At 50.1% G+C, this 17,744-nt stretch overlaps 1 protein-coding gene across 1 annotated transcript; it reads left to right on the top strand.

The window, feature by feature from the left end:
• Window positions 1-218: 218 nt before the first annotated feature.
• Window positions 219-17,357, top strand: SAMD00019534_056650 (hypothetical protein; the record flags this gene model as incomplete). Its single annotated transcript, XM_012899156.1, has 8 exons — window positions 219-949; window positions 1,026-1,571; window positions 1,644-2,016; window positions 2,089-2,200; window positions 2,268-2,770; window positions 2,840-3,205; window positions 3,288-16,009; window positions 16,079-17,357. The coding sequence occupies 8 exons, from the start codon at window positions 219-221 to the stop codon at window positions 17,355-17,357; spliced, it is 16,632 nt and encodes a 5,543-aa protein (XP_012754610.1).
• Between the last annotated feature and the right edge of the window lie 387 nt (window positions 17,358-17,744).

The following is a 17,744-nucleotide window of genomic DNA, read 5'->3' as shown; positions in this document are numbered from 1 at the left end:
TCAAGGTTTTGAAACTTGGTTTGGTTTGCCCACCTCACTTTGGATATCCAAGTTTAGGGGATTCACGTGAGAGTAGGAGTAAGGTTTGCATGCTTCTCAGTCAGTCAGTCGCTCTATGTATTTGAAGAACATAGTTACTTGTATATATAAATATATTATTATAGAGATAGAGATTGGTGTTCATCATCATCATCATCATCATTGTGATACAGTCATCCATGCAAAACAATGATAGGTTAGGAATGCCAACTGGGGGAGAGCAACAAGTCCCTCAGTTCAAGCAACAGGCACTCAATCAACAACAACAGCAACAACTACAACATCCACTCAATCAACAACAACAAACTGATCAACATCAACCCCATCCACAACAACCACAAGAACAACTTCCAATGTATGAAGATCATCAACAGCAAGGTCAAAGGCTGATGCCAAAACAACAACAGTTCCAGGTTGGAGCTCATGAGTTTGGACTCCTACCAGTTGCCCAACAACTACAACAGCTAGGTCATGTGCCACATCCACAGCAGCAGCAACAACACCAAACCTTCATTCATCAACAACTTGAGATTGGAGCATTCGGCCAGCAACTTCAATCCAATCCAATTCAAGTTGATCAATATGGCTTGCCAATGCAGGAACAGCATCAACAACAAATCCCTTACTATCAACAACAGATGGCTCGTTCAATGCAGCCACAACAGCACAACCAATACATGGGACAACAACAACTTCAACAACAACAACACCATGTACCAGTGGTCCAGATGATTGAGCCAACAACTAGATATGAGTTCAGGCTTAATGCCTCAGTGACCATTGGAATCAATCCAATCACAGATGTCGCAATGGTCATCAACTTCTTGACAAAGACATTCACCATTGTCGTCGACAGAAATGTACAATACTACTCCGCAACCATCAACTTTAGCGACATTGATCGTATCTCGTAAGTTTATGATAGATTTGGAACCATTCCAATCACTCACACACGCCATCCATCACAATCAATCAATCAATCTTAGGTTCAAAGGACAGATGATAAATATGATCCAGAAAGAGAAGCCAGTTGTTAGTGATGAGACTAGCTTTGTCCGTCGCAAGGTGACGACGATACCACTGAGGGACTCGATCAGGAAGTATGCCAGATTGACAATTGGCATCTCTTGTGATGCCACGACACTAGAGGAGTTCAGGGTAGCAATGTACTCGGATCCACAACTTAGCAAGGTGTTTAGGAATGAGTCCGAGATCCTCCTAATGAGTGCCACTGTGGAGATTGGCCAGCTGTCAATATACGTGTTTGACGAGACCCTAAAGTTGACCAACGAGGTGTTCAGTAAGCAGCCATTCTACAAGCTAGTGCATGAGTTTGTCTTTTATAACAAGTACAACTATGGCGAGACGATGTCCAAGGATTCCATGAAGTCCTGGACCAACAAGCTTGTGGCGGCTCTCGCTACACCTGAGCTCTTCGCGCCTGCCCTCCTGTCCGAACGCTATCTCGAGCTTCTCTCCAACAACACACTCTATCCATCATTCGCAATCAATCTATTGATGCACATTGATAAGTATGTTGACATACCCATTCATTCAATCAATCCAACCAGATACTAACCTTGCCTGCGTCTACTACCCATCAGCTCACTTGGACGAGACTCACATATACCGAACTTTGAGCGACACTTTACCACCCCTCAGGTCACTTGGACATTGAATGAGGCCAGTCTACGCCTGCGTCAAGACACTGATAGCATATTGACAAAGTTCATTGATAGACTGTTGGTGTTCAAGACGGAGGACAAGTCGATGCTCAATATCATGGCCATCATGGGTCTCTCAATCATTGACATTGGTGTCGACGAGAAGTTCTTTGAGATCTTCAGGAGGACGCTCCTATTTGTCAAAGAGAATGGCAATATCCACTCAGCAAGCTTCATCACACGATTCCAAAACACAGCCAATCAGAAGGATTTCATTGCACAGTTTGTCAAGACCTTTAAGCTGCTTGAGAAGGTATGTCCTGGCGTCCAACTTACTCGCTCACTTACTGCAATCTTCCATACTGACCATCCCTTTACACACTAGACCATTGACGACCCTGAGTCGTACCCAGCTATGTTTAACCTGCTCGAGGAGTTGATCCGGCAAACAAAGGGCGTGCCAGGATATGACTTGCTTAATGGACTGTACAGTGATTGTAAGTTGATTTGCATGTATGGCTCATCCGTGAGTTGGTTGACTAACAAATTGAACATGATATTCAGGTGAACTTCTCGATCTTGATGTCGTCAAGTATCGATTCCATTTACTCGTTTGCCTGATGGAGAAGTCTTATAATACATTCCCACAGAATCAGAGTGGACGATTGTTCTGTCACCTTATGAGCTGCGATGCCACCTACTTCTTGGATCAATACAACAACAATATGACGAATAGAACTCGCGATGCACTTAGAACATGTTTGGACAACCACTTATCAGCGCAGCAGGATATCAAACAGGTCCTAATACTGTGCAAGCACAACGAGCTGCACTTCTTGATCAAGAAACACCTCAAAGTGGAGTCGATCTTCAAGTTCAAAGAGTACGCGTCAGTGTTCAATTCTACAATCCTACCCTTACTCAATGTGATATACAATGGCGAGCCACTCAATGACAACTTCCACACACTCCAACGTCTTTGTACCGACCAGCTCAACACCTTCCAGCGCTTCACCGTCTCTCTGAGCTGTCCCAAAGCCGTCTTCCCCAATATCACTGCCGACAAAGTATGTCCTCACTCATTCCACTCCACCCGGCCAAGCAATACCTGACTGACTAACTTACCATCATGACAGCTCGAGGCCAAACTAACAAACATTCAACTAGTGTCAAAGGAGGAGCAGTTGTATCGGTCAAAGAGCTCGCAAGCATACACAGCATACACCAACCCTAGCTATCACTTGTTGTGTGAGCTCATTGTGGACAAGTACCTGCACAACAATGACAAGCCAGAACATACATCCATTGCATCTATACCCATGGAGCTCAACTCACTACCACTGTTACTGCTGTTCACGAGATACTTAACATACATTGTCAACAACATGGATGGAAGGAATGAGCTCAAGATACACAAGAGCTACGGACGTCTAGCTCAGCTTCAATTCCAAGACAACTCTTGGGCTGACGAGTACTCAAAGTACCAAAAGGCACTCTCAGGTGTAAGTACACCATCGATGATTGATTGATTGATTGATGCTAACGCTCGAGCATGCACACACATAGTTCCAATCACTACTTCAGAGGAAGTGTGGAGAGATACAGGAGAGAATGTTTAAGATGGGATCGGATCAGATGAATGAGAAGTTGTTCAAGTCGACTCAAGTGGATTATGAGACTTACGCCGAGATATTGCTCACTCACTTTGATAACAAGGTGGCGTCATACATTGAGCTCAGCAAGCAGTCAGAGAAGGAAGCTCGCGAGCTCGAGAGATTGAAGCGCCTGGTGGACTTCCTCAACAAGGAGTTCTCCTTCCAACAGCTTATGAGTGGCACCAGCGCCAATGACACCTCCCTCAAGCAGATCCAATCGATCACACACAAGATATTGACGGGCATGGGCTCAAGCGATCACACGCTCAGGACAGAGGAGGCGCTCAAGTTCCTCGTGCACTTCCTGGACGTCGACCACAACTGTCTGTTCAACATCATCTTCCGATTCTACAAGAACAACAAGTCGATTGACAAGATCGTGCAGCAGACCAATCGATTCATGCAGAACCTGATCAAAGAGGACACGTCCATCCCGCTCAACGACATCTTCAAGGAGATCATCGACGCCAAGCACATTAACTTCAAGAAGGAGCTGCAGGCCATCTTCAGCTACTTCCACCCCAAAGAAGTCTACGTCGACAAGCAATCACTCAACGATTATATCGCGCAGGCTACAGCACTGTTTGGTATTCAATCAAACATCAGCTGTCTGTACACGGCGTTGAACAAGACCAAGGACTACGTAAAGGTGACCAACTACGATCAGGACAGGTTTGAGATCCAAAAGCTGCTCAACGAGCTGAACAACACAGACATGACGATCGAGGCCTCCAAAGAGACCTGTAACAAGATCACCAATCTGATTGGTGGTCTCACTCACAAGCAGCTACAATACTTCATCGTGGTCAATCCAGAGATGATTGAGTTCTTGGCCAACATACAGGGCTTCTCCAAGACCACCGAGGTCATTACCGCCAACCTCATCTCGGACGAGTTCAACTCGGACCTGATCAACAACACCATTCATTCATACAATGTCTTGCAGCCATTCATCCTGCGCTTCCAATCACTCAACGCCCCACCTGAAGTCCAGATCGCGCCATACGAGAGCATTGCAGAGCTGTGCAAAGAGATCATGGGACTGATCCCCGTGGATGAGGTCCAGCTCGACTTCTCCCTGAATCGTGTGTCGTTCACCAACAACAATATATCACACGTGAAGGGCATCTACCTCTCGGCGGGAGGCACGTACAACTCCGAGTCGATCCTGCCCACCGTGGCGCAGATCCTCAAGGGCTCAGAGTTCATCTCCAAGAGCTCCAAGTGCGATGATGGCTCTGTGGGTTGGGTGATCAAGTCCAACCTGGAGTTCTCCCAGGAGAGGATTGAGGACTTTATCCAGGGCCTCAAGATCAGCGCCAACACACAGATCAACGACGCAAAGAAGGAACAGGACAGACGGGCACTGATCGATTGCTTTGGCACTGTCGTCACTCTACTGCGTGAGATTCACTTCTTCCACTGCGAGCTGGATCGCGTCTATCATCCCGAGTACCACACTGGCATCCTAAAGACCACGTTCGCGCAGACCAACATCGAGTCACTCGAGATACTCAGTGCTCGTCTATCCACCCATCTCAATGAATGGAATGGCCTGATCAACAGCCTGCCGCCACGTCTCTGGTTGCTACGCGCACACGGCCTATCATCGTTCATCCAAGCCATCACATCACTGCTTCAGGCCAGTCGCGACAACAACCAGCCCATCAATCAGCAACAGCTCACCGATGTCCTTTTGCCATTCATCAAGTATTGTTATCCGAGATCGGAGATGTCGCCGGTGGACATTGATCGCGTGCTCACTGCCAACGCCAATCTCCTCGACATCAAGGACATCTGGCAATTCCTCAGGGATCTGATCGAGGTGATCGATCAAGATGTCGACGAGGACACACATCACGACTATGGCGCCAAACTGGTGCACCTCCAGTCCAAGCACAACCTTTTCAACGTGATGATGCAGCTCAACAATGACACGCTGCCTCACCCCTCACAGATCTTCTACTCGCACGCGTTCAACAAGGATGTTGAGTACTTTATCAACATCATGGAGAGTATGCAAGGCCACACATTCTTCCTCGTAGGCATACCCAAGGACCACCTCAATCAATGGCTGTCCAAGCATTACATCAACCAGGAGAAGAAGTTGGCGCGTGTCTATATCATCGCCACCGACTCCTCGATGAGCACTGATCTCTTCAACTTCCTGCCTACCCACAACGAGACCTTCTCGACGGACTGGAAGAACTTCAAGGACCAATGGGTGGCCGGCCTCAAGAAGTGCAGCGACATCGACTCGCTCAACCTGGTTGGCGGCCCAAGCGGCACGGGCAAGACCTACTTCATTCGCTCGCAATACTCGCCACAGAACAATCCAATCAAAGTGTACATCAGGCCCAACTTTGACTCGGGCTCTCTCATTGAGCATCTGCGCAAGCACAATGTTCGTGCGGCTCAGAAGAAGCGCATCCTGGTGCACTTCTCCATCTCCCCATACTGCGACTTTGACAGCTTCAATCAGTTCATCTACCCAATCATCAAGGGAGGCTTTGTGTGTGGACAGCGCGTCGGCGAGTTTGTCAACATCTCAGACAACATCATGCTGCAGATCTACATCGAGATTGGTCAGCCCATCAATGAGAAGCAGTCATGCGACGACTACATCAGCGAGACCATCCCATTGATTGCCAAGCTTGCACAGCGCAGCGAATATGCCAACACTGCTTGGGAGCTCACAGACACTGAGCGCAAGTGTATCTCATACATGAATTACTTGCGCGACGATGGCAAGCTGCCCGTGTACAAGGACGGCGACACCATAGACATGTTCCTCGCGCACCTCAGAGCCAAGTACGAGGACAACAACAACAACGCACCGGCCAAGTACTTCCCCTCGTACCTCTTCAACCCCAGCTTCCTGCTTCAGAAGCACATCTTCTTCAAGCTGCTGGAGGAGCGTTTGCACTTCCTGGACGACTACATCAATCAGTACTTCCTGTTCAAGAAGCATCATCTGCCGCTACCCGACGTTACCCCACTCGACCTGCTGACGCATCTCACGCTCGAGTCTCTCAAACTGTCAGACCCCGACCTAGCGTCTGTTGTCGAGCTCTGGGCCAACCCGCCAATGATCACCTCTCGTATGGTAGACCTGATCCCCGATGAGGAGAACCCAGAGAAGAAGAGAAAGATTGTAGAGATTGAGTACATAGACTTCTCGCCCAACCCAGTGCTGAGTGGACGTGCACTCAAGACCCTAAGGTCGGCCAAGCAGCAGCCTGGTGAGTTCCGCGCTACCATCGCACACTCATTCGGCATTGCCTTCCGCACATGGATCGTCAACGACTTGTGCCATCAGTTCAAGTACGTGTTGACGCCCGAGTTCGCAATCAGATTGATGACGCTGCATAACAAAGTCAAGAATCAGCGATCATTGGTGCTCACAGGAGACACAGGCGTCGGCAAGACCTTCATCCTACTCTTCTACTCACTGATGATCAACGCCAAGAATGACAAGATGCCAGACATCCTCTACGACCTCAAGGAGCGAATCAACAACATTATCGCCAAGAACAGTGTCAATGGCTTTGAGCTCAAGGGCGTGAACAATGTCAATCGCGAGGAGCTCAGCCGTCTGCCAGGTGATGCATCGCCTCACCAGATCATCACAGCCATCAAACACTTGTGTGACTTTGAGCCCAAGTTGCCAGTGCCCCCAGCTCCCGCCGCTGCGACTAGCCCAAAGGCCGACGACCCACTCGCTCCCAAGACCAACAAGCTAGTACAGGAGATGTTGTTCGGCGAGTTTGAACAATTGATCAACTATCAACTCACAAAGTTCAAGTTGATTGATGTGTCCAGCCCACTTCTCCAAGGCATCAAGGACAAGAAGCAAGCAATGATCACAAGCAAGGCGACCTTGGTCGAGGCAATTGAACAGATCTGCTCGGTGAAGTTCAAGAACCTGTTCCATCGCATCATCATGCATGAGAAGTTCACAAGCAAAGAGTTCAAGATCGCTGTCACAGAGTTCATCGCACAGTCCAACCAGCTGCGCGAGATTGACCCGAACCTCAAGATGGTGGTGTTCATCGACGAGTTCAACACGAGTCCCAACGAGACTCTGTCGCTCATCAATGAGATCTTTATCGATGGCACGCTGGATGGCGAGAGTATCATCCCACACAACATCTTCTGGGTGGGCGCGATGAACCCCATCAAGGAGGCCAAGAACTCAATCGACTTCTCTGGCGCCCAGCTGACCACGTCTAGCAACTTGGCATTCATCGTCAAGCCTCCACCACCATCAATGAAGCAGCTGTTCCTCAACTATGGCACATTCGAAGCGATGCACGAAGCACCCTTCCTCGACTCGCTCTTTGCCCTACGCCACGACATCTGCCCAGACTACTCCACTCGCGACCTCAGGGATTTCATCCTTGCTGGCCAGGAAGCACTGCGCAAGATCAATCAGGCCAAGACACATGTCTCCATTCGTGACATTATGCGAGCGATCGACTTGTATGAGTTCTTCTACAAGAATGAGGTTGGTCGCAAGATCCTCGAGTGCTCTTTTGGTGACCTCTCCGAGAACAAGCAGATCCTTCATTGTCTTGCCATCATCACATCGATGGGCCTCACATACTACATTCGTGCAGCACCTGGCAAGCCCCGTAACGAGATTCACAGTGCGTTCAACAAGTTGTACGACACACAGTTCACTCCACAGGCTGTCCGCGGCCAGTTCAGGAACTACTGCGACATCTTTGATTACATTGTCAACAGCTTCTGCCGAGATGGAATGATTGCCATCCCCACTGGAATCGCCTCCACCGAGGCTCTCAAGCTCAACATCTTCTGCATTGCTGTGGCGATCAACTGCAAGATCCCCCTATGCATTGTTGGCCCACCCGGCTGCTCGAAGACGCTGTCCTTTGGCATTGTCATCAACAATATGAACGCCAACAAGCAGGCGACCAAGGACAAGTCGACCACGCCCTGGCAGACGATGCCCAATGCTGATCCATTCCGATACCAGAGCACACCTCACACCACTGACACAGAGATCAAGTCGGTGTTTGAGCGCGCACTCAATCGTCAAGAGACATACGACAAGTCCAACGGCAAGAACCATTGTGTTGCGGCTATTGATGAAGCAGGTCTCGTGGACGATCTCATGTCGCCAATGAAGGTGATGCACGACTACCTCGACAAGGTATCACACAAGATGGACAAGAGCGCGGTGGACATTGCTGTTGTCATCCTCTCAAACAAGGTACTTGACGCCGCCAAGACCAATCGTATGATGATGCTTGTGCATCCAGCCACGATCACGCCCGAAGACGAGAAGGCCTTGGTCATTGGCTGTCTGTTTGGCAATCACAGGCTCACAGTTGTTGAAGATCAGATCTGCATGGCTCTCTGCAAGTCATATCGCGAGGTCAACAAGCACAGCCAAGACACAAAGGAGAACATGTTCCACCAGCGTGACTTTGTCTTCTTCCTTCGCCATCTGGAGCGCGAGATCAAGCTCAACAAGGGAGTCTTCTCGCCCAAGGTCTTGCTCAACTCACTCGAACGCAACTTTGGCGGCATCCCTCCTCAGCAGTTCAAGGCGCTCGCCTCTGAGTTCTTCAAGGACCTCAGCAAGGTCGCGGGCTTTGACAAGAAGTGTTTCGAGCTGTTGGAGCGCGACAACACAATCCTGCGCATTAAGGAGTCGCTCCAGGAGGTTCTCAACTCCAAGGCGGATCCCAACATCGCACCATTCCGTTACATCATGTTGGTTGATCCCACCGAAAATGAGTCATCTCTGATGGCTCTCAAGGAGTTAGGCATCGAGCACAAGGTGATCAGAGTGGGCTCGTTCGAGAAGGACACCACTACGGAAGCCCTTGTCAACGTCGTGTCACAGGTCAAGACCATGATGGCCAAGGGTGGCACGGTTGTGCTTGTCAACACCCAGCTGATCGAGGCTTGTTTCTACGACGTGTTCAATCGCTACTTCTCGCTGCTGCCCTCAGCGTCGGACGGCACGATGAACTTCATCGCCAACGTCTCGTTTGGCACACACTCTATCTTCTGCCCTGTGCACCCCGACTTCAAGATCATCGTCCATCTTCCTCTTTCCAGGATGGCCCAGACACAGCTGCCCTGGCTCAACCGTTTCGAGAAGTACTACCTCTCAATCGACAACCTGATCAACTACTTCATCGAGGTCAACGAGCCACTTCAGTACCATCGCGAGTTCCTCGAGAAGCTGAAGCGCTCTTCACAACACTTTGTCGACAGCTTCCACACGGGTGTCAGCAATCAATCATTGTTGGCTGGTTTCTCACCAAAGGAGACTATCTCCTCGCTCGTGTTCTCGACCGCCAAGGACATACTCAAGAATGGAAAGCCCACTATCACGCCACAGCGTATCTCCAACGATCGTTTGGATGAGAATGCAGTGACGTCAGAGTACCGCCTGCTCAACTGGAAGCTGCTGCAGATAGCTCGTCCTGAGAGTATGTTCAAATGCACCAGTCTGCCGCAATCATACATGGAGGAGTACCTCCTGCGCCAGGAACACTTCAACCTTCTACGCTTCTTCAAGACGCTGTTCCACCAGAAGTACGCGCTGGATGATCAGACTCGCTCAAACAAGTGGGTCATGTACACCAGGACGTCTCTCACCCTCCACCGACTCAAGGACCACATGGACAAGTTCGTCAAGTACCTTCTAGAGAACATCTTTGACCAGGGCCAGGCACATGTGGGCGAAGGCATCATCAGCATCATACAGCTGGGTTCATTCAAGACCAGCTTCGACTGCCAGAACGAGATCGAGCGGTTCAAGGAGTCAATGCAGGCCAAGATCTGCCTTGTGATCGCAGACATGTCCACGGTCAACCAGCACCAGACCAACTACATCATCGACCAGTTCAGCGAGCTGGATCCATCAAAGATGTTCATCATCATCTGCCACTACCCGCCAGAGTTTTCGCTATACAATCAAACAAAGCTCAACTCGCTCTTCCTCAATGGCATGGAGTTCATGTACGTCGATTCACTCGGCCTGCAGATGGACGTCAACGCCCCAGAGTCCTCGACACTCGATGTGGACATTCGAACTTGGATTGCCAAGGCATATGGCGTGCCGACACGAATCGACCCCGTCTCGATCGAGGAGTCGTTCAAGGACATGTTCATGAAGCAGCTTGACGACGTCACCGCCACGATGCTCAATCTGTCTGGCGTGCCATTCAACGCTGAGAGTCTGCGCAAGATGTTCAACGCGCATCCAATCTGGTACAAACAGACACTCAACAAGGTCACGCGCAAGTGGACCCAAAAGAAGCTGTTCCACCGCATCCTCACAAACATCTCCAACCTCATTCTCTCGGGCAAGCTCGTCCACTCCTTCCTGGACTCGATCAAGAACTCAATGACGTCCTACGTCTACCCAGTCGTGGCCAAGATCGTCGAGATGCTCACCAACTATGGCGCATTCCGCCAGGTGTCTCGTCTGCCTTCATCGCCAGCTGAGGGCCCTGAGGACCTGCACGAGATGCTGGTGTTCAACTTTATCAAGGGTGTCAAGGTGCCAATGATCTCTGAGAAGATTGAAACCAGGTTCGAACCCATCAAACTCTCTCGCTCGCCCTTCCTCTACTCGTCCAAGCTCCCACTCTATGATTCAATCGCAGCGGCCATCAAGACAATCTTTGATCAGACGCTCAACACCCATCCCAACAGAGGTGTGGACTTCATCAATCAACAGTTCGTTGAAAGAGTCGAGCGCCACCCGATCGCCTCGCTCGTCCGACACATCAACACCAATGGACAACTGTTGTGCGAGTACCAGGAGGATTATATCATGCGCACGATGAAGTTCAACGACAGCACCTGGATATCAGTTGTGCGCATGGCCATGCAGAAGCTGCGCCCAGTTCAAATCGACAACATACTGATGTTGACCGTGTGCAACCACTTCCACATCAACGAAATCTTCTTCCTCAAGAACATGGTGTCGCCTCTGTTGAAGTTGCAGACTGGCGACGACATCATGCAGCAACTAGAGAATGGTATCAAAGTTGTGGCGCCCCAGCAGACCAAGTTGATGATCGCCACGCTGGCCATCGGCATCCTGAGCAAGCACATCCATGCCACGAGCCGCGGCATCCAAGGAATGATGGACACGATCAAGGAGACCACGACCAATTGGTGCAGCGTGATCCGCGAGATGCTCAACCGTGTATCGGTCGAGGACATCATCTTGAAGCAGCAGCCAGCCGACGTCACCAAGTTCTTCCATGTCTTCTCCACATACAACATATGTGTGAGCATTGCCATGTCCTGTCCCCAGGAGCACATCCAAGCGTCGTTGCTCAAGACCTACAAAGAGATTGGCACGCAGCGATATGAGTCGTGTGATATCCTCGACACGTTCGCCGCACTCTTCCACCAGCTCAACGAATCACTGGTCCGCGATTGCCTGCCCCGCATCGGTACACCCTGCTTCCTGGACATTGTCGAGCCATTCGTGCACTCATCACCCCACAACCTTGGCAACATGCTGAAGCTGTGCAATCATGACCCGGCCAAGTTTGGCTATGGCTTCGTCAAGGAGATACCCATTGGATGGTTCGCCACCCTGTTCAAAAGAAACATGCAGAACAAGATCAAGCAGTTTGCCAATCAGTACTTCAAGGAGCTGGCCATCACAACCGTCCACAACCCATCCATTACTTCGATGTTGGATGCGGCCAATCCATTGTCCCCATCAATGCTTCAGTTGCTTGGACAACAGCAAGGTCAGAACGCGTTGAACATCGCTCGCAATGGCAACCTGGTCAACGTGTTCTACTTTGTCTATTTGGACCAATTCAGGGAGACGAACAGCCCACTGATCAATGATATGCTCAATGATTGGGTCAAGTTGGACAAGGAGACAGACACATTGTCCAAGATCAAGCGGGCGGCCCTCAGCTCATACCTCATCGAGAGATTGGCCACAATGTTGAACGTCAACAATAGTTTGCAGGACTTCAAGATGTTCTTGGACAACAACAAACCATTCGCGACACACTTTGCTCAACGCCTGTTCCACATCGATGCAGCCAAACCCGTCGAGGAGCAGAACAACGCACGATGGAACCATGTCTACTTCCTGATCAAGGTCAACTCGTCCAGCACACTGACTGAGCTGCTCAAGGCCAATGATGTGCTGGCATTGCTCGGACTCACACATCTTCACATCTCGCTCAACATCTCATTGAAAGAGTCCACCTTATTCTCATTCATGGTGGACGAGGCTTCGGATGATGGCAAGATATTCAAGCAGCTAAAGGACGCAATTGCAAGGTGCGCGACCAATGAGGTCATCGCAATGGTGAACTCATCGGTGGGCCAGCCCAGGAAGTGCGGCTTCCTCCGCATGGCGCTGTTCCTGATCACCTATCAGCGCTACCACGAGTCCCAGCCACTCAACACAATCTCATCGCTGCTCAGCGACTCCAGCGTGGTCAAGCCACTCGGCCTAGAGCCCTACAAGCGATACTATATGAAGATCATACAGAACACATTCGAAGGCACAACGCTCGACGACATACTCATCAACAAGCCCAACAAGTCCAAGGGCGAGATCGTCAACGCACAGCTATTGGTCAACTTTGTGGCAGCATCCATTGGTTCGTCCAACAAGACATATTTGTACCACCTCACCAACAACTATCCCACGGTGGTAGCCCAGTTGTTCCCAGCGAACGAGTATCGCAAGTTTATTGATTGTGGAATGGTATATCGAACAGATGACAAGGCGGCCGAGGGCAACGATGCCGATGCCAACAAGACCAAAGCAATGAAGGGCAGGATCATCGACAAGAACATCATCGCCGCCTCGATCTGGGGCACAATGGCTTGGACATGCAATCGCATCACGAAGGACGAGGAGCTCACCTACCTCACGGATCGCACCGTGCACTTTGCCAACTACGTCGAGCCCAAGACCGTGGGTGCGCTCACCAACTATGTGCTATTGCGATCGCTCACCCCGCTTACAGAGATCTCATTCAACAAAGAGTTGATCGACGCCATGGTCGAGCCCAATCATCTGATCACAGAGATTGTGTTGGCCGTCTGGAACGATGGCTACACGAACCAGGACCCGCGCCTCATGGCCTCATACAAGTCTCTCGGAGACCTGAACGCATATGAGGACTACCTCGTGGAGCTGATCGAGGGCATTCGCAGGAACTATCAGGTGCTCAAGGGACGCCTCAATGAGGTGGCCACCAGCCGCTCGCCCATCTTGGCCAGCACAATGAAGGTGCGAGAGGAGGTCTCGACCATATTCAACAGCCCCCTATTCCACTATCAGTTCATCCACGAGACGATCTCGCGAGAGGACCAAACCGAGCTGCTTCAGTTCTTCAGCGCCAACATCTCGACCATCTGCGTGTCCAAGTACTTCTCGGACTTTGTCACCTTCCTGCACACGTTCTACAAGTACTTTGCACGTCGTCTGCCCTCAGACTATGTGAACCGCACCATTGGCGACTGCATCAGCTTCCTCGAGCAGCAGGGCATTGAGAACGAGAAGGACATCATCGCGTTCAGAAACATGTGGGACTCCACCAAGAAGTCCTACGTCGAGGTGCACAATCAGATGAACATGCTCGAAGGTGGATGTCGTGCGCGCCAAGCCTTCGAGAAGGTGGTACTGGACGAGCTCAGCGACGACGTCCTGGTCGGCACGCTGCTCTACAACCGCGACAACGCATCGGATGGCCTGTTGATCAGTCTGATCGACAATTGGATGGCAAAGATGCAGGCCAATGCGATACAACTACGTGACGACATTGTTGAGAAGACAGGCAGCGATATGTTCCGCGCGATCATTGAAGGCGACCACACAGACGACATTGGCAACATCTCATTCGGCTTTGGCGAGAACTTCATGCTCATTGGATCAAACATCGACGTGTCCCACTTCCAGCAATTCATGTACAACTCGTTTGCCAAGTATCAATCATTCGATCGCACGTCATTCAAGCCCGACCTGCGCACAATCGAGAACCAGCTCATCATTCTCTTTGCCTCGGGCAAGATCCTCCCAAGTGGCACTCACTTCTCCCATTACAAGACAGACTTCCCCTTCCTCGTGGACATGCCCGCCGACCCCAACGACCTTCTCCTCGACGGTCCAGTCAAACTGCTGATACCCGAGTCTCTCAAGGAGTTGATCGAGATCAAGAGCGCGCTCAACACCCAAGTATTTGGCCTAGAGTGCCTCAATGAGAACGTGCGCATCCAGTTTGTTGGCAAGTGCTCCAAGCTGCACGCCGAGGAACTCGAATCATTCTGTCGCTACCTCGTCTCGCTCATCCTTCGCACGATCCACGTTCAGAATCTGGACGCCCTGCAGGCGCTCACGATCGCCGAAGCCGCCACGACCGTCCAGCTTCACAACAAGGCTCCAGCCAGCGTAATCCAGCTGCTCCAAAAGATTCCGGCCGTGTGCCTCAAGGAGGTGGTCGAGCTGTTCAAGCAGATCTACCTCGGCTTTGGCTACCTATACGCCGACACGATCGACGAGCCCGTCAAACCCGACCCAGAAGTTCTCGAGCACTTCACAAAGATGCGCGACAACCTGTTCTCCGAGACCAACTTCGACCTGGACAATCACATTCACAATAGATTGATTGAATGGGTCAACTACCTGCAGGACATCATTCAGCGACTTCAATCACCCAAGTGTCGCGAGGAACTCAAAAAGGTGCAGGCCGAGTCCTCACTCCTCGACCATGTTGGACGCTTCCTGCGCAACATGAACTATCAATCACCATCTGCCATCTACAAGGACTACCAACTGATGACCGTGTGCACCACCAAGATCATCCCTGTGGCCTACTTCCCACTGTTCATGCGTACCATCCACGAGGTGCTATCCAACCTCAAGGTCAAGAGCCACACCAAGCAGACTGATGAGTGGAAGGAGATGTTCATGTCCAACTTTGACGACGAAGTGCCCAAGAAGCTGCCCGTCCCCGACGACGAAGATGAGGACAGCGAGCTTGAGGAGCAATACATTTTCGGCCAAGATGGCGCTGAAGGTCCTGACATGCCCGTGCCAAATCCCGACGATGTGCCGATTGCCGAGCCCGAGGAGGAGGAAGAGGAGGAGAGTGTCGAGGAGGACGATGAAGAGTTGGAGAAGTTCTACCGACCCATCAAGGAAACTCAAGATGAGCCCTCGCTCCACTGCTTGCTCAACTGGCTCCGCTTCATCCCAGGCAACCCACTGGCGATGAACAATACGACCAAGCAGAAGGAGTACAGTCATGTGATTGAGCGATTCAGGAACTTCTTCTATGAGTGCCAGCAAAAGTCCACGACAGAGATCGACATCAAGGACCTCTATGACTTTTTGTTCAAGGAGTCCCTGCTGCCAACTGCAGTGAGCTCGCCAGGCGAGTTCCTCGTCAAACTCCTTGACAACCTGTCCAACATTGATGCCAACCTCCTACGACTGTTCAAGTCCACCATCAAACAGGTGTGTTCCAATCCGCAATGTAACCTTGAGAAGTCCTCCACCAGCACGCCACTCTTCATCGAGAAGTACTGTTCCAGGCTCGAAGCCACCACCAACATCAGTGAGCTATTCGCCAAGTGGGCTCAAGATAAGCAAACAGTAGCACCAAAGACGTGAGTACATCACTTAATCATTCAATCAATCTCGTACTGATTCAATCAATCAATCAATCATTTCCACAGATGTAAATGTGGAATTAGGGATAAGCCCAAGTTCCATATGAATGATGCTCCTCAGTATCTCTTTATCAGCATCGGCAGAGATGTGGACACCAAGAAGCAGTACAACAAGATCCTCTACAATGAGCTACTCGATGTCTCTCAGTACTACATCACCGAGACAGAGGGTGTCTCATACTCCTTGCACTCTGTGATGTGTCATGAGGACAGCACCGATGGAAGCAACAAGGGATTGTATTCGATTCAGATCAAACAACATTTGGACACTCACTTGAGATGCACATCAAAGATCTCGCTCACTGACAAGTCACAGTTCAAGGACACCATTGAGTCAAATGGAGTATTGTTCATCTTTTCAAAGGATGAGTTGTACTCTGGCAAGAGCAAAGCACAGGATCACTCTGCTCCCAACACTCCACAGCCTGGCACACCAACACAACCTATATCTCCTGCCCCAGCCATACCCATGCAGCCATTGACACCAGGTCAACAACGCTTCCCAATACCAAACCCTGTAGGACAAGCTGGTGTTTATACACCTCATCAGCAGGCTGCTCCAGTCACTCCCGCCGGTCAATATGTTGCCCCACCAGTCGTTCCTCTGGCTCCATTCCAACCTGCCCCTGCTCCAGCAACAACGACCACGACAACCACGACAACTCAAGCACAGCCTGCTCCCAACATTTCAGCTAGCTCTGCAGCTGCATTCAGCCCGAGTAGCACCGGCTCTGGAATCGCTATTGGCTCTGGCTCAACAGTTAATGTGACTGTGAGATTGGGCGATGATGTAACCAACGACACATTGTTCGATTGGATAAGATCACTCACCGACATGATGGACGGCTCAAAGAAGAAGTTGATTGATATGCTCACAAAGATGGACATTGACACATTCATATTGGCAATGGCGCACAACGAGGCCGTGCTAAAGGAGAAGATGGTGGAGGCTGGCATGCCAGTAGGTGCCAGGTCAACATTCATCAACAAGATCATCTACCTGAAGACCAGACCACCTCGCTTCATCACAGATATCCATCAATCAATTGATCGCAATTGGGAAGATCAACAACTGTTTGAATGGATGCGACTTATTGGACTGCACTCTAGCCGTATGGGTGGATTCATCAACCAACTGGAGGAGCAAGAGATTGTTTCGTTCTCCAGCGCCAATGGAGATGATTGCAAGGACACCTTCAAAGCCTGTTTCCCCGAGACATACTATGCTCACATCAACTCCTGTCTACAGAACATGTTCATGAAGCAGGTCAACTCTACTATCTGACACTAGTGATAATGATGATCGCAATCCCCATTGCCAATACCATTTACCAATACATCCAACTCTCTCGCTCAATGATATCATATTATTAATTTCTTTAATCTTGACCAATCGTACTAATTATAGCCCAATGATTGATTCGTCCATGTTACTCCTTTGTATTATTACCATGGTTTGTATTTCCAGTCCAAACTACATTATTATTCACACACTCACACAGATAAATGTTCCAGACGATTGTGATCGAAGCATGTGTGTGAGGGTGTTTGATTCTATCTGAGTGACAATGATCGTTGATTCTATTACCATGGACAAGTTACCAAAGACCAGACTTGACCAATCATATTTAATGAATAATAGAACCTTATTTTGGGGTAATGTCAACTTACA

Source organism: Acytostelium subglobosum (assembly GCF_000787575.1).
Source record: "Acytostelium subglobosum LB1 DNA, scaffold: scaffold10, whole genome shotgun sequence".
Taxonomy (NCBI): Eukaryota; Evosea; class Eumycetozoa; order Acytosteliales; family Acytosteliaceae; genus Acytostelium; species Acytostelium subglobosum.
The sequence above is the reverse complement of the archived record's forward strand: the minus strand, read 5'-3'. Positions and strand labels throughout refer to the sequence as shown.